General features: G+C 45.1%; 1 protein-coding gene across 2 annotated transcripts; it reads left to right on the plus strand.

The window, feature by feature from the left end:
- Positions 1-253: 253 nt before the first annotated feature.
- gba2 (glucosidase, beta (bile acid) 2) lies at positions 254-20,712 on the plus strand. Of its 2 annotated transcripts, XM_084487429.1 has the most exons (19): positions 254-361; positions 643-884; positions 994-1,311; positions 3,643-3,734; positions 3,870-3,985; positions 5,419-5,637; positions 6,635-6,874; positions 7,302-7,404; positions 7,952-8,105; positions 12,675-12,800; positions 14,028-14,212; positions 14,693-14,797; positions 15,714-15,821; positions 16,473-16,624; positions 17,513-17,619; positions 18,145-18,287; positions 18,563-18,678; positions 19,003-19,194; positions 19,698-20,712. In XM_084487429.1, the coding sequence occupies exons 3-19, from the start codon at positions 1,115-1,117 to the stop codon at positions 19,956-19,958; spliced, it is 2,616 nt and encodes an 871-aa protein (XP_084343555.1). In that variant the 5' UTR covers positions 254-361; positions 643-884; positions 994-1,114; the 3' UTR covers positions 19,959-20,712. The 2 variants fall into 2 exon arrangements, with proteins under 2 accessions (XP_084343555.1, XP_084343556.1); XM_084487430.1 differs by having other exon boundaries at positions 643-1,311.
- Positions 20,713-21,669: the final 957 nt, after the last annotated feature.

Consider the following 21,669-nt stretch of genomic DNA (forward strand, 5'->3'; position numbering starts at 1 on the left):
AAAGGGAGAGACACGCTTAACGCTTAACCAAAGTACATGTAAATACATAATAGTTATTCTGACTTAGCACCCAGATTCTGTACAGCTCATTCTGTATTCAGTTGTATATATTACAACGGGGGACAAAGGTCGTCACATTTAGATAGACAATAAACCAGTAGTGAAGACCAATTTCCCCTTGTTCTTTGTGAATTGGTTTATCCCAAATGCTGGCTAGTAGAGCCTTCACTGCATTTACATATTGAACGCTGCTAGCAAGGGCAGGAGGATCTTAATGTTATAACTCCTCGACTGCGGCTAATCACACTTTAATAATGTCCGGACCTATCTACCAGACCGTATCTGGTCATAGCTCACCGCGGTAATTCTAGCTGTTTGTATATAGATGTTCCGTTCAAAGGCTTTGGTAAAACAACAACAGTGTTTTTAGCACTCCGCTTACTGTAGCTTAACTATGTTACATTATGACTATGCATAACTGAGATGATGTTGCCATTGCAGTAGGATTTCGGGAGCTTTAAAATGATATTGCATGACAAAAACATAATGAGCCTTTCTGTATGTGTCTTAAAATGTGCCACTGTAATAACTGCCATTTCAAGTGCATAACGTTGCATTCACCTTTGTCCTTGTCCATTGCAGGTTTCCTGGATAAACTTGGGTCCATATCATTTTTTCATACAGTGAGCTGTTTTTTCCCCCTGCAGTTGGCTACACCTATATTTTCCTGCCCAGCCTCCATTTCGTACAATACCATTTTGGAGCCATAAACGTTGGATTCAATCGATGTCAAGAAGCCGCTCCATAGTCGGTTATGAACCTGTTGCGCTCCATTGACTGAATCGTTGTACGAATGAGGAGGGAATGAGCCCCTACTTAGCCGAGTCAGTTCACCCGCCTCAATTTCATAAAACCAGTTAGTCTTGAACGATCAGTTGACAACCTGATATTATCCCATTACCAAGTTCTGACTCACTGATTATTTCCTTACAGATGGTAACCACTGTGATACCCACTGATATTCCCTGATCATCATTTTCTCAACAAAACACAAATATTCTTGGCTAATTTTCACTGGGATTCTCCCACTTGGCTGGCAAGCAGCCGGGCAAAAATGACTTCTACGGAGTGGGGTGAGAAGTCCACTGCAGAGCTCATGAGCAAGTATGTGGCCAAAGACACTGGAATCGGTGTGCCCAAAGAGGGCTGGAGGATCTGTCTGGCGCACGAGTTCAAGGAGAAGAGGAAGCCATTCCAAGCCAAAGACGTCTCCCTGTCCAACGTTGTGGAGCACATCGGCCTTGGACTTCGGTAAGAGACGTTGTTTGTACACACTTCATCTGACAGCCAGCTCCACAGGCCAACGATTAGGTCATCAAGTCAACCATTGGGTCATCGTTTTGCTTGGCCTACATTTATGTAGTGTGTGTGGTTCTAGCCTAGGTCGTTGTTGGTTTGCAGGCCCTATTTAGTTTCACAACACTACATGTTTTTTTTCTAAGCGCACCTCACCATTCTTAATAGGTCATGTTGCCATGGCGCTGTATCTATGGCATAAGGCAATCATCCTTTGCCTCATAACCGCCACACACAAACGGTTGTTCACATCCCACCACACATCTCCAACAGCTGAACTGGTCCTTATTAAGGGTTGGGTATTTTCGGTTATGATCCATGTTGGGAGCAATTAAGTTAAAAGTCTCAAAACTCAATCCCTCAGGCGTTTTACTGTGACCAGTTGGCCAATTGGTTTCTCAGTTGCAGCCCAAGACAATCACATTATTCATTCTGTTATCAGTGGCTGTACGGAGAGGCTTCTATTGACACTTTAGGAGGAGTGCTTCTTAAACATGAATCAATGTCCAGCACAGTTATCCTGCAGCCATGGGGCGGTATACTATGCAAACAAGAGGAGTGACTGCTTGCATGAGTTTGCAGGCCTGCGGTCTTTGAGGAAGTTTACAAACGAATGTATTTCTTCCCTTCCCATGATTCATTTGTTAATAATTCTCCAATGCTTCCACCCACTCGATCTCGCTCGAGCCTCTGAGCCCGAGCGAGGCTAACCTGCTTGCAAAAGGATGCTTGCAAAAACATGCAAAAGGATTAGCATGAGCTGCGCTGAGCCATGAATTTGAATGTGGTTTGCTTACAGCAGTCATTACTGAGATGGGTTTCTGAAGGGAAGCTATGGCAACCACCCTCTGAATCGGCACGTGTGTCATTCTGCCAACGTCATAACACCAGAGGAAGACACACAAGAACTGATCGTTGGTCTTTTATCATCTGATCTCCCCATCACACTTCTGTCACTTTCAACGCCATCATCTCTGGTCCGCCAGATATCACAGACGTCTCTGTGACATCCGATAGGTGTTCAGCAAGATGGCTGGGGCACTAGGGTGATTCAGCGATAATGATCGGCTCACTGAACGTTATCCCTTACATAACGACTATACGTCGGGACCGGTTGTATGTCATGTTTATGAAGTATGTTCCTTCTCGTCATCCAAATCTGTACCGTACAATGCCGTACAGCATTACTGTACAGTGGTGTACCGTGCGTTCAAATTCAAGTGTCCTTTTGTTTTGTACTGGTGAACTGGATTGGCTGGTAGTGACCATTTTGGGAATGGGTTTGGTCCAAGTTTTTGTTTACATTGGTTCAAATGCAGATGAGAGGAGGCGAGGAGCACAACGGAGTCAGCAGGAATATATTTGAGGTGGAGGGAATATGCATATCACCACAAAATGTACACTGAATGTAGATTATGTGAAATACAGATAAAATATGCATCTCACCAACAACAGAATATACATACAATATGCAAGTACATGGACATATTTAGTAATATTTACTTGAAGCTAAAGTAAATGATAATAACCATGTACGTACAATCAGGAATACTGTACAAACAAAGCTGGCAACGAGGCTTCCGTCTTTGACTGAAAAACGTGCCGCCAGTGCGTGGGACAAGTTCTTGTACTGAGATTCCCTGGTCTTGGTTTGTTAATGAACATACTTTTCGGACAGGGGCAACTGACCCGCAGGAAACTGCCCCTATCCTTTGCATGGCAGTGCAGTACGTGGCTACCAAGCCTGAAGGAAATCATTGTCTTCTGTGTGGAGTTTGCATGATCTCCACTGTTTAAATGTGGATACACTCCTGTTTTCATACCAAATATCTTAACCAGCATGTGAGGTTTATGTTATGTATCATCAATACGGCGGCAGACAAAACAAGGGTCGATGTCTTTACTCAGTGAATGCTGCTCATTGTTCCACCCTGGGACTGTGCACCTGAGCCACAGAGCACACACATGTTTTAATCAATAATTCACACCACCTTCATGGTATGGTAATCCACACTAAGACACACACGAACAAGCACGCACACACCATCTTTGACTGCATGTCCGCCTGCCCGCACTCACTCACTCACTCCAGACACACACTCCAGACACACCAACACTCCAGTCACACACACACAGACAGACAGACAGACAGACAGACAGCTTAATATCAGTTTCACTTTTACACATTCTTTTAATTAGCCTTTTTGTTCTTGACTGACTGCTCACTAAAAGCCCACTTTGATGCTGATCCCTGAAGCAGTGGTTGTATGCTCTGTGTTTGCACAGGTATCTCAAATGGTGGTACAGAAAGACCCAGATAGAAAAGAAAGCGCCGTTCATCGACATGTTCGGCCCCCTACCCTTGCGGCAGATCTATGGTGGGTTAACACACGCATCCTTTCACTGAGAATAACATTGAACTGTTCTGAGCTTGTCCTTCTCATGTCAATATCCCCCCCTACCACACCCCCGTTCCAATTAGTCTTTTGGTATTTCCCGGTGGTGTTCTACAGGCGCTCCGCTTGGAGGCATCGGGGGAGGCACCATCACCCGAGGTTGGAGGGGGGAGTTCTGTCGTTGGCAGCTCAACCCCGGGATGTATCACTACACGACTGTTATTGCCAACCAGGTGTGTGTATCGGTCTAATTGGACGCGTTTTGTTATTTCTCAAGCAAAAAAGAAAAAATGGGTTAACAAGTTCACTTGGGCTAAACCGGTTTGTCTCTGGAATGTCTTATCATCCTATGGTTTCCCGCCCATGACCATAGTATGTCATAGTATGTAGATAATGCTATACGTACCATTTTGTGTGTAATTGTGTATGCATTGAGGTCCAGGTGCAGACTTGTGCAGTTTGCCTACTTGCATATAAAACCCGGGTTTATCATTCCTCAGAGGTAACTCTGTGAAGTGGCCATGACAGCCAGCCAGGGTAACCGCGAAGGCATCGGCTGAAATAGTCATGAGCGACATTCACAGGGCTGATCCTCGTTGGAATATCATACGGGGATATGGTGTGGGATATCGTGTGTTGCGTTGGTCCTCCATATGACGGTGTGTCCCTTGGTCCCTGGCTTGGAGTACCTGGGTCCCTGGCTGGGTGAACCTGTTTGTGTGTACCCGTTATCGACCCCCTATCACGTTGCTTAGCCACCCGTCTCATGTGGCATCAAATTGCAGCTCTCACCCCCATTGAGCTGAGTGAGAAGACTCCATTGGGCGTGTATAATGTCATTGTAGGTACCTGTGATGTAAACCTATAGCTTCTAGTGAAGTCTCCTCAAGGTCCTTTCCATTGGTTATGTTGGTTGTACAGGCACCTCAATAAGCATCAAAACAATATGAACCCTCTATTATGAATGAAATGGGTCATCTGTGAATGTCAGGCAGGCTAAATTAAACACTAGATGGGTGTGCTAGTTTGGCAAAATTAGCGACTTATGGTCACGGCTGTAGCTGACTAACTGCTTTAAAAATGTATAATTTAAATTGATATAAAAAAAAGACTGCTTTAATAACACTAATAATTTAAATTAATATATATATAAAAAAATAATTATATATATATATATATATTTCTTATTTTTACCATGGATGGCTGGACTAAACGTTTAGGAAGCACAATCTCCCATGCAGGAAAGAAATATTAAAACAATCAGATCACAGCAAAGCAGAGATTCCGGTAGTTCTCGTTCTCGTTCAAACCTTTTTGAAGCTGATTGAATATAGGTCAATGTTGCAAAGAGAGACTCTCGACCTCAATGGAATATGTAGGGCGAGTAAAAATAAATAACACGCCATACAGAGACTCTAAATATATATATATATAAATAAAGCTTTATTTTTATTTTTGTATTGTAAATATTACTTATTTTATTTCATATGACCTAATTTTATCCTTTTACACTTAATGCACCGTGGGTCAGAGACCAAGTCAATTCTGATTCCTCTATTTGTTCTTGAATCAGTTTGAATTGACAATAAAGCTGACTTTGAACTTTCGAACTTTGACATGTATAATGTAAAACATCCTAACCCTCCTCCCTCTCCCCCTCCCTCAGTTCACGGTGTGCCTGCGGCGGGGGGGCCAGACGGTGTACCAGCAGGTGCTCTCCGTGGAGCGGCCCCCCACCCTGCAGGGCTGGAACTGGGGCTACTGCGGCGAGTACGCCTTCTACCACGCCCTGTACCCCCGCGCCTGGACCGTATACCACCTGCCCGGCCAGAACGTCACGCTCACCTGCCGACAGGTGTCGCCCATCCTTCCCCACGACTACCAGGTAACCGGGGGGGGGGGGAGAAGGAGGATCGTGGCTTGTGTTTTGTAGTAGTAGTAGTAGTTGTAGTTGGGATGGTTGTGGTGGTGCTGGTTGGGGTTGGGGGGGAGGACGACGGCTCATGTTGATGTTGGATTCAGGGTTTGTTTGTTGAAGTTGCTTTCGGCCCCCCAGTTGAGGATCACCTTGAATATTTGATACGCTCTTCACTCGTAACCCAAGGAGATGGTTGAGGACACCTACTGGGTTAGGCTCTGGATTGTGTGTGTGTGTGTGTGTGTGTGTGTGTGTGTGTGTGTGTGTGTGTGTGTGTGTGTGTGTGTGTGTGTGTGTGTGTGTGTGTGTGTGTGTGTGTGTGTGTGTGTGTGTGTGTGTTGCCCAGTGTGATTTCTCTTGAAATTCCTTTCCCACAAATACAAAAGCCACACAAGTTGCACCAATGCAGATTGCACCATTGCCCCTGGGGGAGTTTCTGGTGTCTGATGTGTAGCTCCATTGTGGGCTGCTGGGTAGCCTTCAGCTCCCTGGAGCCCTGCTCAGGATCAAGTGGTTCACAACCATAGTGTGTGTGCATGGATGCATCGCAAGCGCACACCCATCGATTCCCCCGTAATTCCCCCGTTTTTCATCAGCCTTAGCCGATGGCCGATACACCGATACTGATTTTCTTGAGCCGATATTTGGAGCAGATACTGCTTTTGCTCCCTCAATTTACATCATAAAAATGACACAATGATGATGACAAAGTCTCAATTAAAAAAAGGAACATTTATTGAAGTGTCTATAAATCATGCCGTGGGGAAAAAAAAAAATAATAAAAAAAAATATATATATATATATATATATATATATATATATATATATATATATATAATAAACAAGAAAAACCTGCGAAAAAAATCGGCCGATGGCTCTACACGTAAAAAAACGCAAATATCGCCCGCTATATATCGGTCGATCACTAGTTCACTGTGTCGCGGTTACGCCCCTCCCCTCTCAGGACTCCAGCCTCCCCGTGGCGGTCTTCGCCTGGGACGTGGAGAACCACAACGACTACGACCTGGACGTGGCCATCATGCTGACCATGGTCAACGGCTCGGGCCACAAGGACGACAAGCGTGGGGGCCACTGGAACGAACCCTTCCACCTGGAGAAGGAGGGCCAGGCTGTGTCGGGGGTGCTGCTGCACCACTGCACCCCCGTCAACCCCTACACGCTCTGCCTGGCGGCACGTGAGACGGTAGGTTGGTCGGTTCACAACAACAAGGGAGCGGGGGGGAGGTGGGTGTGTTCAACGTAAGTCTGCCGCTGTGACAGTAGACTACAGCTTGTGGAAAGAGAAAAGAGTCGTCCTGTATATTCTCTCGCGCTCCCCCCTGGACAACGTTTTGAAATGGCTCAACCCTGCCTGGTTTCAGATGCAGACCAAAACTAGTTAAGTTAGTTAAGTTATGCTGTGACTTGTTCTGTCAGTATGAAATGTTTTACCGTGGAGACAAAGTCGTAAAATATTAACAAGACAGTGACGGTGATTTATGCGTGTTGTGTTTGGTTCGTTTTTGCTTTCCTTCACGTTGATGCGTGTTCGTGACTCGCTTGTGGCTCCAAGTGTCATGTGTGTGTGTGTGTGTGTATGCAGGTGCCTGTATAAACCCTGTTCTCTCTAGCCTGACAGGCAGGTCAGCCACCAGACAGCCTTCAGCCCCAAGGGCACATGCAGCGGCCTGTGGAGTGACCTGATCACAGACGGACGGCTGGACTCTCCTACCGGTCAGTGGCTCAGTGACTTCCCCGGAGAGTCCAGTCCTCTCAATGACCCGCCATTGGTGGGGTTGGTCAAAGTTAGATTAGATTAGGATCCATGCACTTTATCTATCCCCAGGGGGGGAAACTGGGGGGGAAACACAATCAGACAACGTCATTCCACATTCCTGATCATCATTGCTCAGGAATGTGGATGAGCATTGATGATCAGATCAAATCCTAAAATCTATTGGCATAGATTTTAGGATATTCCATAGAGAGTGAGATATTACTTACCCTGATTTGTAAGCTACACAAGGCAATAGATACACTTGACATATTTAGTATTTATTTCAATATATATATATATATATTTTTCTATATATATTGCACTAGGAAACATGGCTTTTCAGGTGAATTGCTCCTGTGGTTTCCAGCAGAGCATAGAACACCATTGGCCTCCCTCTAGTTTAGTACCCAACGGGATTGTTCAACCTAAACAAACCCACTGATCCAGCCGCAAATGATACCATCTCCTCTCACATTCCTCCTCCTCCACCTCCTCCTCCCGTAGGCCCCAGCCCCCCCACCCAGAAGGGGGAGGAGGTGGCAGCGGCCCTGGCGGTGAGCTGCTCTGTGGTGGCCCAGGGGCGCGGGGGTCTGGAGATGAGCCTGTCCTGGGACATGCCCACCATCACCTTCGGCTCCGGGGAGAGACGGCACGACAGGTAATGCCGCCCTGGGAACGCAGCCCGGAATGCGAGCAGCCGGAAATGCGCCCGCAGTGTGGCTGCTTCTTGGAATGATAAATAAGATGATGAATGATAAATTTGATTCTGGGATAAATCAAAGTCTTGTGACGGCTGTTTAATGTCTGCTCTGCGTGACATTTCACAAAGACAATCAAAAAATTGACATTCAACCCTTACATTATTTTAAGTTAAGTTTCATATCTCCATTAGAAAGAAGCTTCCAGAAGTATCGTCCGAGAGCAACGTCATTCGCAGATGTTTCATGATTGGTTTGGGGGGGTGAAAGGAAAATATAAATTTAGAATGACTATCAGGCTAATAGTAGAAGAGGCAGCAGAGAAGAGGCAGCAGAGAGAGCGGTCGTGAGAGGTCGTGTTTACCGAAGCTCCGCTAGGCAGTGGCAAAAACTACTTAATTCATCTACTTTATTTTATTTTATTTCATGATCATAATACTTGATAATAATACTAAGAATATTTAGTTTGTTTCCGTCAACCTCCATTGCTCAATTCAACAATACATTTTGGCACTTTGACTACCGGATCAGACCGCCGCAAAAGCCTTGGACTTTCCTATCGCCAACAGGCCTCTGTACTTGGATGTCTCAGGCACAGAGACTGGGAAATGCACAGACTGTACCAAACTGCAACACAGTGGTTTTATTTGAAACGAGGCTAGCAGCATTAGAAAAATGCAAAGGACTCCTCCAGGATACAGTGCCGATGGGTGAGTTTGCTGAGCTAGCTCCGACAAATACACAACAGGATGATCAAAGCTACACTGTATCCTTCCCGAAGCTGGACAAGAGAGAGACAATTCCAACTGCCTCTCATTGGCACAGAGTCGGCGCTAAGCCCAAACAACATTCCAAAGTGAATCAACAAATTCACTCAACGCCAAATGCTAAGCTTCCCAAAGATAAAATCAGCCGGATTAGCCAATCGCTGAAGTTTACCATGCCGCTGAAGAACCGGTTCCTGCCACTCCAAGAGTCCACGAACGCGCCTGCCACCCATGCACCCCTAAGCCCCGCGATGCGTCCAGACGGATGGTGTGGACAGAGACCGACCATGACCCTGTCGCCAGAGAGGCCAGCTGCGCGTGCATCTGCCACCCGTGCACCCCTGAGCCCCAGGATGCGGACGGACGGACGGTGGGGACAGAGACGGAACAAGAACCAGTCGCCATGGAGTCGAGCTGTGCATGCGTCTGCGACCGCCACTTCAAGCCAACAAGGTCCCATCTCACAGAAAGCAGATGAACCAGACACTCTGATTGTAGGAGACTCAACCATAAAGGATATAACCAGTAAGAAGATCAAAACATGCTACTTCCCAGATGTGACGGTTAGTGATGTCAACCAGAAACTATCCACAATTATATTGGAAAACCCCAAAATCTCACAAGTTATTGTGCATGCAGGACTTAATGATATTCGAAGAGAACAGTCAGAACTTCTGAAGAGGGATTTCACTGAACTATCTGAACAGGTTAGGCTCAAAACTGTTAAGGGACAATCTTCTCTTCTCACTCTCCCACAAATCTACCATGACCTGTCATGCCATGAGAAGAAGCAAGACTACAGCCTCCCCCACACATCTACTGTCCCACTATCGGATAGCAGACAGACCACAGACCTTGAAGAGAGACAACAGCCCGCCCGACACCATCGACATCATGCCTCCTCCATGCCCCTTTGCTGATGCTGGCTTGGCAAGGAACGGCCACCCCCCTCCTCTGCACTCCCCCATCGACAATGACCTCCAGCACTCCCCCATTGATGATGACCACCAGCCTCATCTCTCCCATAGCCACAACGACAACTCCAGTTCCACTGTCTCCTCCCTTTATGATTTTCCAGATGAATTTAAGAAACTGAGAAATGTTGGCATCAAATTTGCATCTGCGTCAATGATACCATCCCTACGTCATGACCACAGTCTGATAACACCCAAGCGGAGGGCGCCCAAGTCCCCCCCAGTCCCCCCCCCCCCCGTACTGATAGTAGTCCTGATTATTACTGAGACAAAAAAGGGTTCAGACATAGACACAGCACAAAGGAATTTTCGCTGAACCCAAGGTTACCTATATCAAAACATGGCAACTTTTGCATTCCTGCTGTAATCACTAAGAGAGTAAACAAAGGGAAACTTAACCTCTCAAATCTCATACCTATTCCCTCCAAACCAAAATCAACCTTAAAGCCTATCAATAACACCATCAGGATGGGTCTACTTAATGTTAGGTCTCTTAATAACAAATCTTTTTTAGTTAATGATTTTATTACCACTTCTCAACTGGATTTTATGTTTTTAACTGAAACATGGCTAGAACAAAATAACAGTGCAACCGTTCTGATAGAGACAGCTCCTCCCAACTATAACTTTTTTGATGTATGTAGATCTGGAAAAAGAGGTGAAGGGGTTGCTGCTATATTTAAAAATGTATTTCAGGGGAAACAGATGCCATTTGGTGATTTTCCATCATTCGAATACCTTTGTGCTGTATTGAAATGTTCCCCCAGAGTTCTTCTATTAATTATTTACAGGCCACCCACATACGCTGCAAATTTCTTCGATGACCTTACATAATTATTGTCTAGCATCTCCACAGACTTTGACTTTGACTTTGACTTTTGACTGACTTCAATTTTCATACTGATGTTTTTAATGATAAGTGTGCAAAACGGATTCAGATTTACATTTCGACAGTCACATCAAATCAGTTACAAAATCTGCATATTATCACCTTAAAAACGTAGCAAGACTTAGAGGGCTCATGTCTACCGAAGACTTACAAAAACTTGTACATGCCTTTATCACTAGCAAGCTTGATTACTGCAATGGTCTCCTTACAGGTCTCCCAAAAAAACCTCTAAGGCAACTACAGCTTGTTCAGAATGCTGGTGCTAGAGTTCTAACAAAGACCAAAAATGTAACATATTACACCAATTCTTAAATCGTTACATCGGCTCCCTGTGTGTCAGTAGAATTGATTTTAAAATCATGTTGCTAACCTATAAATCCCTACATGGTTTAGGGCCAAAATATTTAACTGATATGCTTCCATTACATAAGCCTTCTAGGTCACTAAGATCCTCTGAGACCAATCTGTTAATTATCCCCAGAGTCAACACGAAACATGGGGAAGCAGGATTTAGTTACTATGCAACAAATAGCTGGAATAAACTCCCTGAGGATTTAAGACTTGCCCCATCTCTGACAGCTTTTAAAACAAGACTGAAGACTTTTGTTTGCTTTAGCTTTCTGCTAAATCTTAAATCTACAATACTTCTATTTTTTTATTTTATTAGTAACTTAGCCTTTATTTTATCACTTTCTAAAATGCATTTTTTTTAACTTTGCCTTTCTAAAATGTTTTTTTTAAACTTTGCCTTTATTTTCTATCTATTTTACTTTTTACTTATCTATTTTCTTTTATTGTATGACAATGTTTATATGTGAAGCACTTTGAGTCTGCCTTGTGTATGAAAAGTGCTATATAAATAAAGTTGCCTTGCCTAATAGTTCTCCACTGTCAGAAGAACACAAGAAAAATCTTTTTTTTTTTTCACAATTTGGAGTCATTTATCCCAAGGAGAACCTCTAATGTGGTTATTTCCTGCCAAGACACAGATTGGATTACAGATTTGATTTGAATACTCTGTCTTTACCCCACACATGTGTTTGTTCTGAAAGGTGTGTGTGACTCCACACACTGTTGACGGTGTGTGCATGTTCACCAGATCAGGCTGTGGTTACGCTGTTTTCACACGTCTTGGGGTCAGGCGGGGTAAGAATTAGATTCTTCCTGTTGCCCTGTAGCACCTCTGCTGGCTGGGGATCGTGATTGGTTGCTTGGTTTTTCGTTAGTTCCTTGTCCTGTTTCCGTTCTGTTTAAAAAAAAAAAAACACAGGACCACTTGCCTCCTAAGGTCTACCTCATTGTGTAAGATCGGATACACAATCGCCGGACCATGTATACACAAAACAAGTCGAGTTCACAGCAGATACGCAAACACGCACCCAGAAAAAAAACAATTGCAGGATGTTTTGGCAACGGTAGAAAATACATCAGCTCAATTGAGAGGAACACAAAGTCTTGTTTACGGTCTCAAGCTTGTGTGCAACATAATCGTCCAATCGGCAGCCAGATGACCGAGACATGTCAGGTCTCCGTCTCCCATTGAGGTACAAGACCGCTTTTAGGAATGTCTGCTTGAAAACTGTTTAGATCGGAGCTTTCCTTCTTTCCTTCCCAGACTTATCGTCTGACCCTTTGACCTTGTTCGTTGGCTGAGCTACAACAAACGTCGGTATGTTTGTTTTTTCCACCCTGGAAAGAATAGTCTCAACTCTGGCCTCCATGAATTGTCACGCCTCCAAAATAGTTTGTTTGAGTTCGGAGTCACGGGGGGGAAAAAAAAAATCACAACCTCTGGGGCGTCGACATCATCATGCAAAACGTTCAACAGCTTCCCGAGCAGTACTATTTGAAAACGTGTGTGTGTGTGTGTGTGTGTGTGTGTGTGCTGTTCCCCTCCAGGAGATACACGCGTTTCTTCGGGACAAAGGGGGACGCGGCGCCCTCGCTGGCCCACCACGCGCTCCGCCACTACCCCCGCTGGGAGGAGAGCATCGAGGAGTGGCAGAGGCCCATACTGCAGGACAGGTACCGCTTACCCCGTCCTGATTGGTCAGAGCGTCCCATTTGATGAACCCGTCCTAACCAGTGTTGCCAGATTGGGCCCGATTGGGTGGGAAAGCTGTCCCAATCTGGCAACACTGGGCCCTAACCCTATTGGTTAGAGAATCACGTTAATCGAGTTCACCCTGAGCAAGTTGGTTAGATAATTACACTCATTGGATTTGCAGCAATCCTATTGGTGAGAGAGCCACACTAATGGAACTAACCCCTCAATTGGTCGTATAATCCCACTAATTGAATTCACCATGACCAAATAATAATAATAAAAATAATAATACATTTCTAAATACTCAGTCATATTACGTATTATAAAAGTCTTATATAAATATGTCTATGTATATGTCTAACGTATGTATAACGTATATAAGTAAACAGATGAAATAGGATAAAAATGGGTAGCTAAAAAACTGAAATAGGTATATAAGACTAGGAATAGTTAAAACGAGGGAGGGGAGAGAAGGGAAGGAGGTCAAAATGCGTTTGCTAATTACGCTAACTGAAGTCACCCTAACCCTCTTAGTTCGACAATCACACTAATTGGTTCAGCCTCGTCCCCGTCCCCGGGCCAACGGGCTTTTATCCCCGAGATGCAACAGCGGTGATAGCAGGTGCAGCTCATTAAGTTAATTACAGGTTAGTAGGCATGCCAGTGCCCTTAATTAGCATCACATGATGCACCTGTGCTGTTCACCTCGTGAGTGCGGCACCTCTGTGCTAGGACTGCTCGATTATGGAGAAAATCATAATCACACTTATTTTGGTCAATATTGAAATCATGATTATTTTTGAGTTTGAAAACATGATGCATTTATTCAGCATTTCTCTCCAAAAAACATTTGAACATTTGGACACATGAACATTTTCTATTTGAACACTGTATTTTTTTTAAGGGGAAATTTCAAAGTTCTCAGGTACAAAGTGTTTTGTAACTGAGAACTTTGAAATTTCCCCTTAAAAAAAATACAGTGATCAAATCGAAAATAATGTACAAAAATGTATCCAGCTGTTAATTTTTTCCAATTTCTATAAAACATTTAATGAATAAAACAAATATACTTAATATACTTTATATAAAAATCAAAATTGATTCAAATAGTTCATTGATTAAAAAAAAAATCGACACAATCAAAATTGGATTCATTGGCCCAGCCGTGCTGGGTGCCTCACGCCCTGCTCTGGACTCTGTCTCAGCGCGCTGCCCTCCTGGTACAAGTCGGCGCTGTTCAACGAGCTCTACTTCGTGGCGGACGGCGGCACGGTGTGGACAGAGCTGCCCGAGGACAGCGACGTCAGCGGGGGGCTGCGCAGCGAGGACGGGGGGCTGCCCGCCCAGCCCGCCGCCATCAAGGAGTACGGACGCTTCGCCTACCTGGAAGGTAAGCCTGGAACGGCATTTTTTTTCTTTATTATGATTTTTTTTTTTTTTTAATATATACTCATACAGGACGTGCAGTGAAATGGTTGTGTGACATACTCAGTATTTCTGTGCTTAAAATAGAATTAAAATACAGTCGAATAAGAATGGAATAAAATACAATATAAGTTTTATATAAGTAAATATATGCACACCAGTGCATGAGGAGCAGTCACAAAAGAGCGCTTTCCTATCTGTCCACCTCATAGAGTCGTCTTCTTTTTATTTTCCTACACACAGTATGATTCATTCATTTTCAACACATCTGCAGGGTATTTGATTATGATTTATTATTATTATTATGATTGATTTATTTTTCCACTGTGAACATGCTGTGCTTTTCCACTGTTGTGGTTCCTGTTGGCTAAGATCTCTCTCTCTCTCGTGCGCTCTCGCTCTCTCTCTCTCTCTCTCTCGCTCTCTCTTCCCCCCCTCCCCCCAGGCCAGGAGTACAGGATGTACAACACGTACGACGTGCACTTTTACGCCTCCTTTGCACTCGTCATGCTGTGGCCCAAGCTCGCCCTGAGCCTGCAGTATGACATCGGTGAGTGCCACGTAGCGGGGTCATCGGAGGACAGGGGGTCGCTCGTGACACTGTTTATGGGCTGTCGTGGGAAATTACAAAATGTGCGCTCGGTTCAGATTCAGTGTCTTTGTAGACTCGTGAGGTGTCTTCACTCCTACGCTCCCCTGCTGTCTATGACGGCATGAAATACTTTCACGGCCCTCCACACCTTGTCTTAACATGCGTTATGGGCAATTGGCTGTGCATCGGATATCACCAAACACTGTGCAATCCAACACTACTTCATCATTGGGAAGATTGAAATTTCACTAGGGAATCCCCTTAAGATTTTCTTACTTCGAAAAATCGAAATCATTAAACCCAGTGACAAAATCAAACTAAAAACTAATGGCTTTACAAAGATAAAGGTTCTTTATCTTTCATCAACAAAATAAATCATAAGGAGCTTTGGCTTAACATTCACACACAAAAACATGTAATACAAATGAGCATGCATCTCTGTTCTCGTCACTTCACACATACCTACGTGCTTCACTACCCGGGAGTAAACATTGACGCCTCGATATCCGATATCATTCTTGACACCGGAGACGCTGTCTAACGCCAGGCATAAATCAAAAGCATTGTATGTGTCAAAACAAACAGAATCTTGTAATATCAATGACATTTCCCATTTCCATCAATGGCCCCACGGAGCGCTCTGTTTGGGGAGACGGCCCGTTCTACTCGCCCTTTGACCTCCTCGTAATGATGCTAAGACCGGCGTCGCAGGCACTGCCCTCATCGTAGCTATCGCTGGGGTGGTAGACGTAGTACAATAAACAACATAACCCAGCCGCAGAGAGTAGCTCAGGGAGAGTGCTATTGTGTTATTGGTGTCGGACTGAACAGTTGTGGGTTAACAGTTGTTGTTTCTTTTGCTTCTGCTTCTAAGCTGGCAGTGTGATCCAGCAGGACCCGACTGAAAGGCTTCACCTCATGAGTGGACAGTGTTCTGCGGTGAAGGCCAAAAATGTGGTGCCCCACGATATCGGAGACCCAGGTAGGGAGACACGGCCTGGGTTTAACTCTTTTAACTCGGTTTTTGTACTTGGTCACAAGGTAGCATAAGCCGCTACGGACGGGGATGAGTCGAGTGTGTGGAACAAGTTCATGTTTTTCTTATTTTTTGGGGGGGAATCATTTGTAATGTTTTTTGACATAAAAAAAAACTGGTCACACTGGTCTTGTCACACTTGACAACTAGAAGGATAGCCACATAGCTGTCCATTCCTTATTGCTGCTTGTGGGAGTAAGCAGTGGTAACTAGAAGTGTTTTAACCGATGATGGGAGCCTATGGTTCTTCAAGGAAGTTGGCCAATAGACTTCATGCAACTGCCAGGGTCTGCATATCTGGTATATAATTAATTGCAGGAAGTTAGCACATGCGTTCCCCTGCAACTGGCTTCTGTATATCTGTTACGATGCAATAATTTGAATGCACCATTTGGTGTCAAACGTTAACAGTTATTATAAAGGAATCCACACTTTCTACTCCTGTGGTTTGGCCATTGGGTTAGGGGTGATCAGGTCATCCGGGGGCTACAAAGACAACGTTGAATAGAAGAGAGGGTCGAACAATGATAGAAAAAGCACTAATCCAGGACCTGGTTAATGGTTGATCAATGCTGTGTCGTCCCCGTCTGACCCCAGACGACGAGCCCTGGCAGAGGGTCAACGCCTACCTCATCCACGACACGGCCAACTGGAAGGACCTCAACCTCAAGTTTGTCCTGCAGGTCTACCGGGACTTCCATGTCACGCAGGACAGGGAGTACCTCCGGGACATGTGGCCCATCTGCAAGGTGGGAGTCACCCCTAGGTCACAGATCAGGTCTTTTTTTTTTTTTAAAAATAAAAGTTCTTTACGTGAGGTCAGAAACTGTGCATTAAGTTAAAGACCGGGTAAACCAAATTCAGTATTTTTCTTCTTATCATATTAATTAGGCCTTAAATGTGTCCCTCAAAACATGTAAAAAATATTTTTCCCATTCATCATTTCCTTGAGGAGCTAGGCCTCAGAGAATGTTCTGTGTGCAGGTTTAAAATGGGCGGGTCTACATCGAGGACCGCGTTACGTAAAGCGGTCCTACTCACATAAACCCGCCCCCTGCTGCCCTCTAGGTATAAATACATTAACCGCGCACTAGCATTCTGTGGTTTCACCCGTCTATGGTTTTACCGCTCACGAGTCTGATTTGAATTGTCAGTTTGCAGCTAGCTTGCCCGTTGGACCTCTCCGGTGATGGGCGTGGTTTCCTGGCCTGCAGCGCACACGCCCCCACCGTCCTGAGCCAGGGATTACTGCTCATTTTTCATCAACTTTGAAGCATAATTTTATATACTTCGCGATTTTTTTAGTCCTTCAAATTTGGCAGGGTGGTTAATAATATATTTTCCTGTGGTATTATAAACTCAAAACCCATAATTATTTTTGGTTTACCCGGTCTTTAAAATATCTTTGGAATTTTTTTTGTATTGTGTAGAATATTTTTATGCAAACAGTTAGTGCAAAAATCTGAGAGAATGCCAAACAAAACAAATGTGAATTTGCAAACGTCTGCTGGGAAAACTCCTGACTGTTCCGAATATATTGCAGACACCGGATTAAAATGTAAATATCGGACATTAAGTCCAGCGTTCCTGGGCCCTGATCTTATCCAAGACCACGTGGTTCTGATTGGTTCCTGAAGGCAGTGATGGAGTCTGAGCTGCGCTTCGACCTGGACGGAGACGGCCTGATCGAGAACTCGGGCTACGCCGACCAGACGTACGACGCCTGGACCGTGACGGGACCCAGGTGAGCAGCCCGGGAGGACAGGTGGTGGTGGTGGTGGTGGTGGGAGAGGAATACTGCAAAACTGGTCCACCAAGAATGCCTCTTATTATGTTTAAATTAAGTTACTAGTGCTCTGGGTCACCTGCTAGTTCGTAATGCTTATCTCAGTTGACTAGGTCTCCAAGTCGTGCATGTATGGTTATAGATAGATGTGTTCCATTGATTTCTTAAAGGTATCTGAAAGATGGAACACATTTCTACTCGTACTGGACTCTTAAGGAAAAAAAAAACATGTTTATATATACGTATATATCCTAATTGCAAACGCTAAGCTGCAAAACCACTTGACTCAATCATAGAAAATTAGAATCATGGCCCATCCCTTCAGCTCCACTTCCACTTCAGTTTCAGTGTACGCACCGCCCGCATAAACCTCAAAGCCAGTTTCAGTTTCCCATCAAGCAGTGCAGTAGCCGACTTGTGTGTATATAGTTCCTCAATGCTGTTCGGTGTGTGCTTCCTCCCCCACCTTCCCACGGACATCAGCGCGTACTGCGGCGGGCTGTGGCTGGCCTCTGCGTGCGTCATGAGTAAGATGGCCCAGCTGCTGGAGGACGAGACGGCGTACCTCCTCTACAAGGACATCCTGGAGCGGGGCAGCGCCGCCTTCGACAAGCTGCTCTGGAACGGCGAGTGGAGAACGAGTCCCGACTCATCCGTGCAGATGAAATGAGGCGGATCTTTTAACAGCGAATTTGAAAAAATAATTGTTAATCTAATTCAATGTTGAATCATATTTTGGTTTGTGTATGATCAATTATGAAGACAGTCGTCCAGGCTTAATGAATAGTTCAGTCAGGTTCATGACTTAATAAAAAAAAATACAATTTAATCTATTTTAGTCCCTGTGAAACTTGCGGATTTGTAAAATAAGTCATTTAATTATTTAACCTGACGTTTCCAGGCAAGTACTACAACTACGACAGCAGCGGGAGGAGCTTGTCCAACAGCGTCATGTCGGACCAGTGCGCAGGCCAGTGGTTCCTGCGGGCTTCTGGACTGGGAGATGGAGAGTTTCAGGTCAGTGGAGTAATGAACCACAGACGCCCAACACCCCCCCCCCCCCCAACTAAATGTCTTCCATCAATCTTAACAGTGAAACATACTGGCCATAGTGTAAATAATAGTAATATTAGATATTCAAAGTATCTTTTCACTTAAAGATCATTCCAATACATTTCTAAAGGGGTCGATTCACACTTCCAGGGTCTACTAGTACTTAGCTATTTTGTAAATACCATTAGGCGAGTTGGCTGGCTGTGTTATTTCTATTCCAAGACGTCCTTGTTGAAGCTATCGTTCATAGACTCTGTGCACTTCACCCATGTCCTCCTGCCCCTCCAGGCTTTCCCTAAAGACAAGGTCCTCAGCGCGCTCCAGTCAGTGTTCGACCTGAACGTGATGAGCTTCGCCGGGGGCCAGATGGGCGCTGTCAACGGCATGCGTCCTGAGGGCGTGCCCGACCGCTCCAGCGTCCAATCAGACGAGGTGTGGATCGGAGTGGTGTACGGGCTAGCAGCCACCATGATCCATGAGGTATGAGCCAGTGTGTGGCCTTTTCAGATGTTTTTAGCCAAAGGGGGGGGTTGTTTCTCAAAAAGGAGTAAAATATTTTTTACTCCGTTTTACTACATTTTTACTCTGTTACTACTATTATTATTAAGTTGTTAACAGATGCTTTTATCCAAAGCAACTCACAGTGGACCTTTTTGATACATGACCTGGGGATAGCATGGGTAGAGACTCTTACCTCAAGGAAGCCTACAGGTACACTGTGGACATTGGGGTTTCAAACCAAGAACCTTTCGTCAAACACATACTAGTTCATCCTGCCCTGTTATCTTTGGCAACCGTTAAAATCAAACATCCACCATGACACCAAGTATGACTCATTACAACTTTGTACTTTGGAACTATACCTTACACCGAGTTCCTGGTGTATTGTGAGGGGAGCCATGAATGAAAGTTGCACCCTTGGCTGATTGTGTCTCTAACCCCCCCCACCCACCCACCCACTCTCCCACCTCCGACCCCCCCAGGGCATGCTGCAGGAGGGCCTGCGCACGGCCGAGGGCTGCTACCGCACGGTGTGGGAGAGGCTGGGCATGGCCTTCCAGACGCCCGAGGCCTACTGCGAGAAGGGCATCTACCGCTCCCTGGCCTACATGAGGCCCCTCAGCATCTGGGCCATGCAGTGGGCCCTGGACGGGGCGAGGAGCCGCCGCCGTCTCCACGACAACGACGACGACCTGCCGGGTCAGACTGGGACTGCGACGACTGCTCCACCGGCAGACAGCTGAGGACGGTGGGGGGGCGGGGTGGCGAAATCTCGAGCGAATCGAGGAGGAGACGGGCGAGGACAGGGAAAAAAAAAGCGAGGCGTGTGCCCATCGGGCGTGCGGTGCGAGGCGGGGCGGCGGCCTTGAATGTTTACACGTGACGGGTGTGTTTTTTTTCGAAACCACACGATCGCCCCGACATGGGCGGTTTCCATGACAATGATTTAGTGACCTCAGAAATTGTGTGTGCGAGATGCAAATCTGTTGCCCCCCCCCCCCACCGCACGTAGAAACATGCAATCATCACGCTGGGTGACCATAACGAGGTTGATATGCAACTATATATATATATATATATATATTTAAACAACTGTCTCTTACATTCAACGATCACACGTAGAAGAGGTTTTACGCCTCTTAAGTGTAGTTTCAGGCCTCATTTTTTTTTTTTACTCTACAATCCATATAGTCTACTCCATGTTGTTACCTGAGTGTGGAAAGGCTTGTTCTTCTGACTGATAAGCTAGGTAGGACGCGAGTCTCGACTTTAAAACATGAATGTTCTACTGATTTATGTGGTAACCTGTGATAACTACTATTGGAAATATCTAGCTAGCGAATGTTTTTCCTTTTCCTTGGCCTCTTTTTTTATTTCAGCATTTGGTGCCTTGGCGCATGTTGCCATGTATGTCGATTGATAGAGGAGAAACTTTTATTGTGTTTTATACAATCAAAATACTAGTCTATGACAATGATGCTCAATAAAATCACTTAAATATTCTAATAGCTTCCCTCTCGCTGGTGTGTGTGTGTGTGTGTGTGTGTGTGTGTGTGTGTGTGTGTGTGTGTGTGTGTGTGTGTGTGTGTGTGTGTGTGTGTGTGTGTGTGTGTGTGTGTGTGTGTGTGTGTGTGTGTCCTGAATGAAGAATGCATAATTTGAGTAGGAAGTGTTTCACAGAAACAAAATGCCTCCATTATGCACATTGCAATAAGCCACCACGTTTGATGCACATGGACGCCACACACTTTACATAATTGTTTGGCTGCATAATGCTAATGTGCTTCAAATGAATGGTTGTTTGAGTTTCTATACGACGTTTGAGCATTATCTGCACATCAGGTAATGAAGTGTTTTCTCTCAAATTACAGTTCATAGTGTAATATCTTTCCTTTCCTACTTTTATCTAGAGTTGGGTCTTTGAATGTAATAGCATGACAATGCTTGGATGTAGCATGAAATCAATAACTTCAACTGATGAATGGAATCCAGGGCTGCCCCGATGGGATCATCACCTTATCGTGGTGGGGCAGTTTGCGTGTCTCCATGACCTCTAGAGCTATGTCGGCAGGAGTTTTCCACTCCTGGCAGGGTCACCCATGCCGAACAGGTCGAAGGGTAGAGACCAGACGAAGAATGATCCCACTGGTCCTCCAGGTTGGGGGTTGGGCTGAGGGCTGATAACCCACTCCCAGAAAAACAAATTATTACAGAAACCAGAAGCAGAGCAAACTCACTGAACCCACGGGACATCATAGCCAGTACTTCTAATAAGAGGGACACCATGACGCCCAGAGGTCAAAGCCGAGAGGACGCCTCTGGGCCAAGTCGGCCATTAATGCACCCCAAAGTAACCATGAAGATTGGAAATTGGAATGTAAGAACACTGTACAGAACTGGAAATATCAACATTGTAGCAAGAGAAATGACCAGCAAAAACATCCACATCTTGGG

This window comes from Micromesistius poutassou (genome assembly GCF_964030765.1).
Source record: "Micromesistius poutassou genome assembly, chromosome: 23".
NCBI classification, from domain to species: Eukaryota; Metazoa; Chordata; class Actinopteri; order Gadiformes; family Gadidae; genus Micromesistius; species Micromesistius poutassou.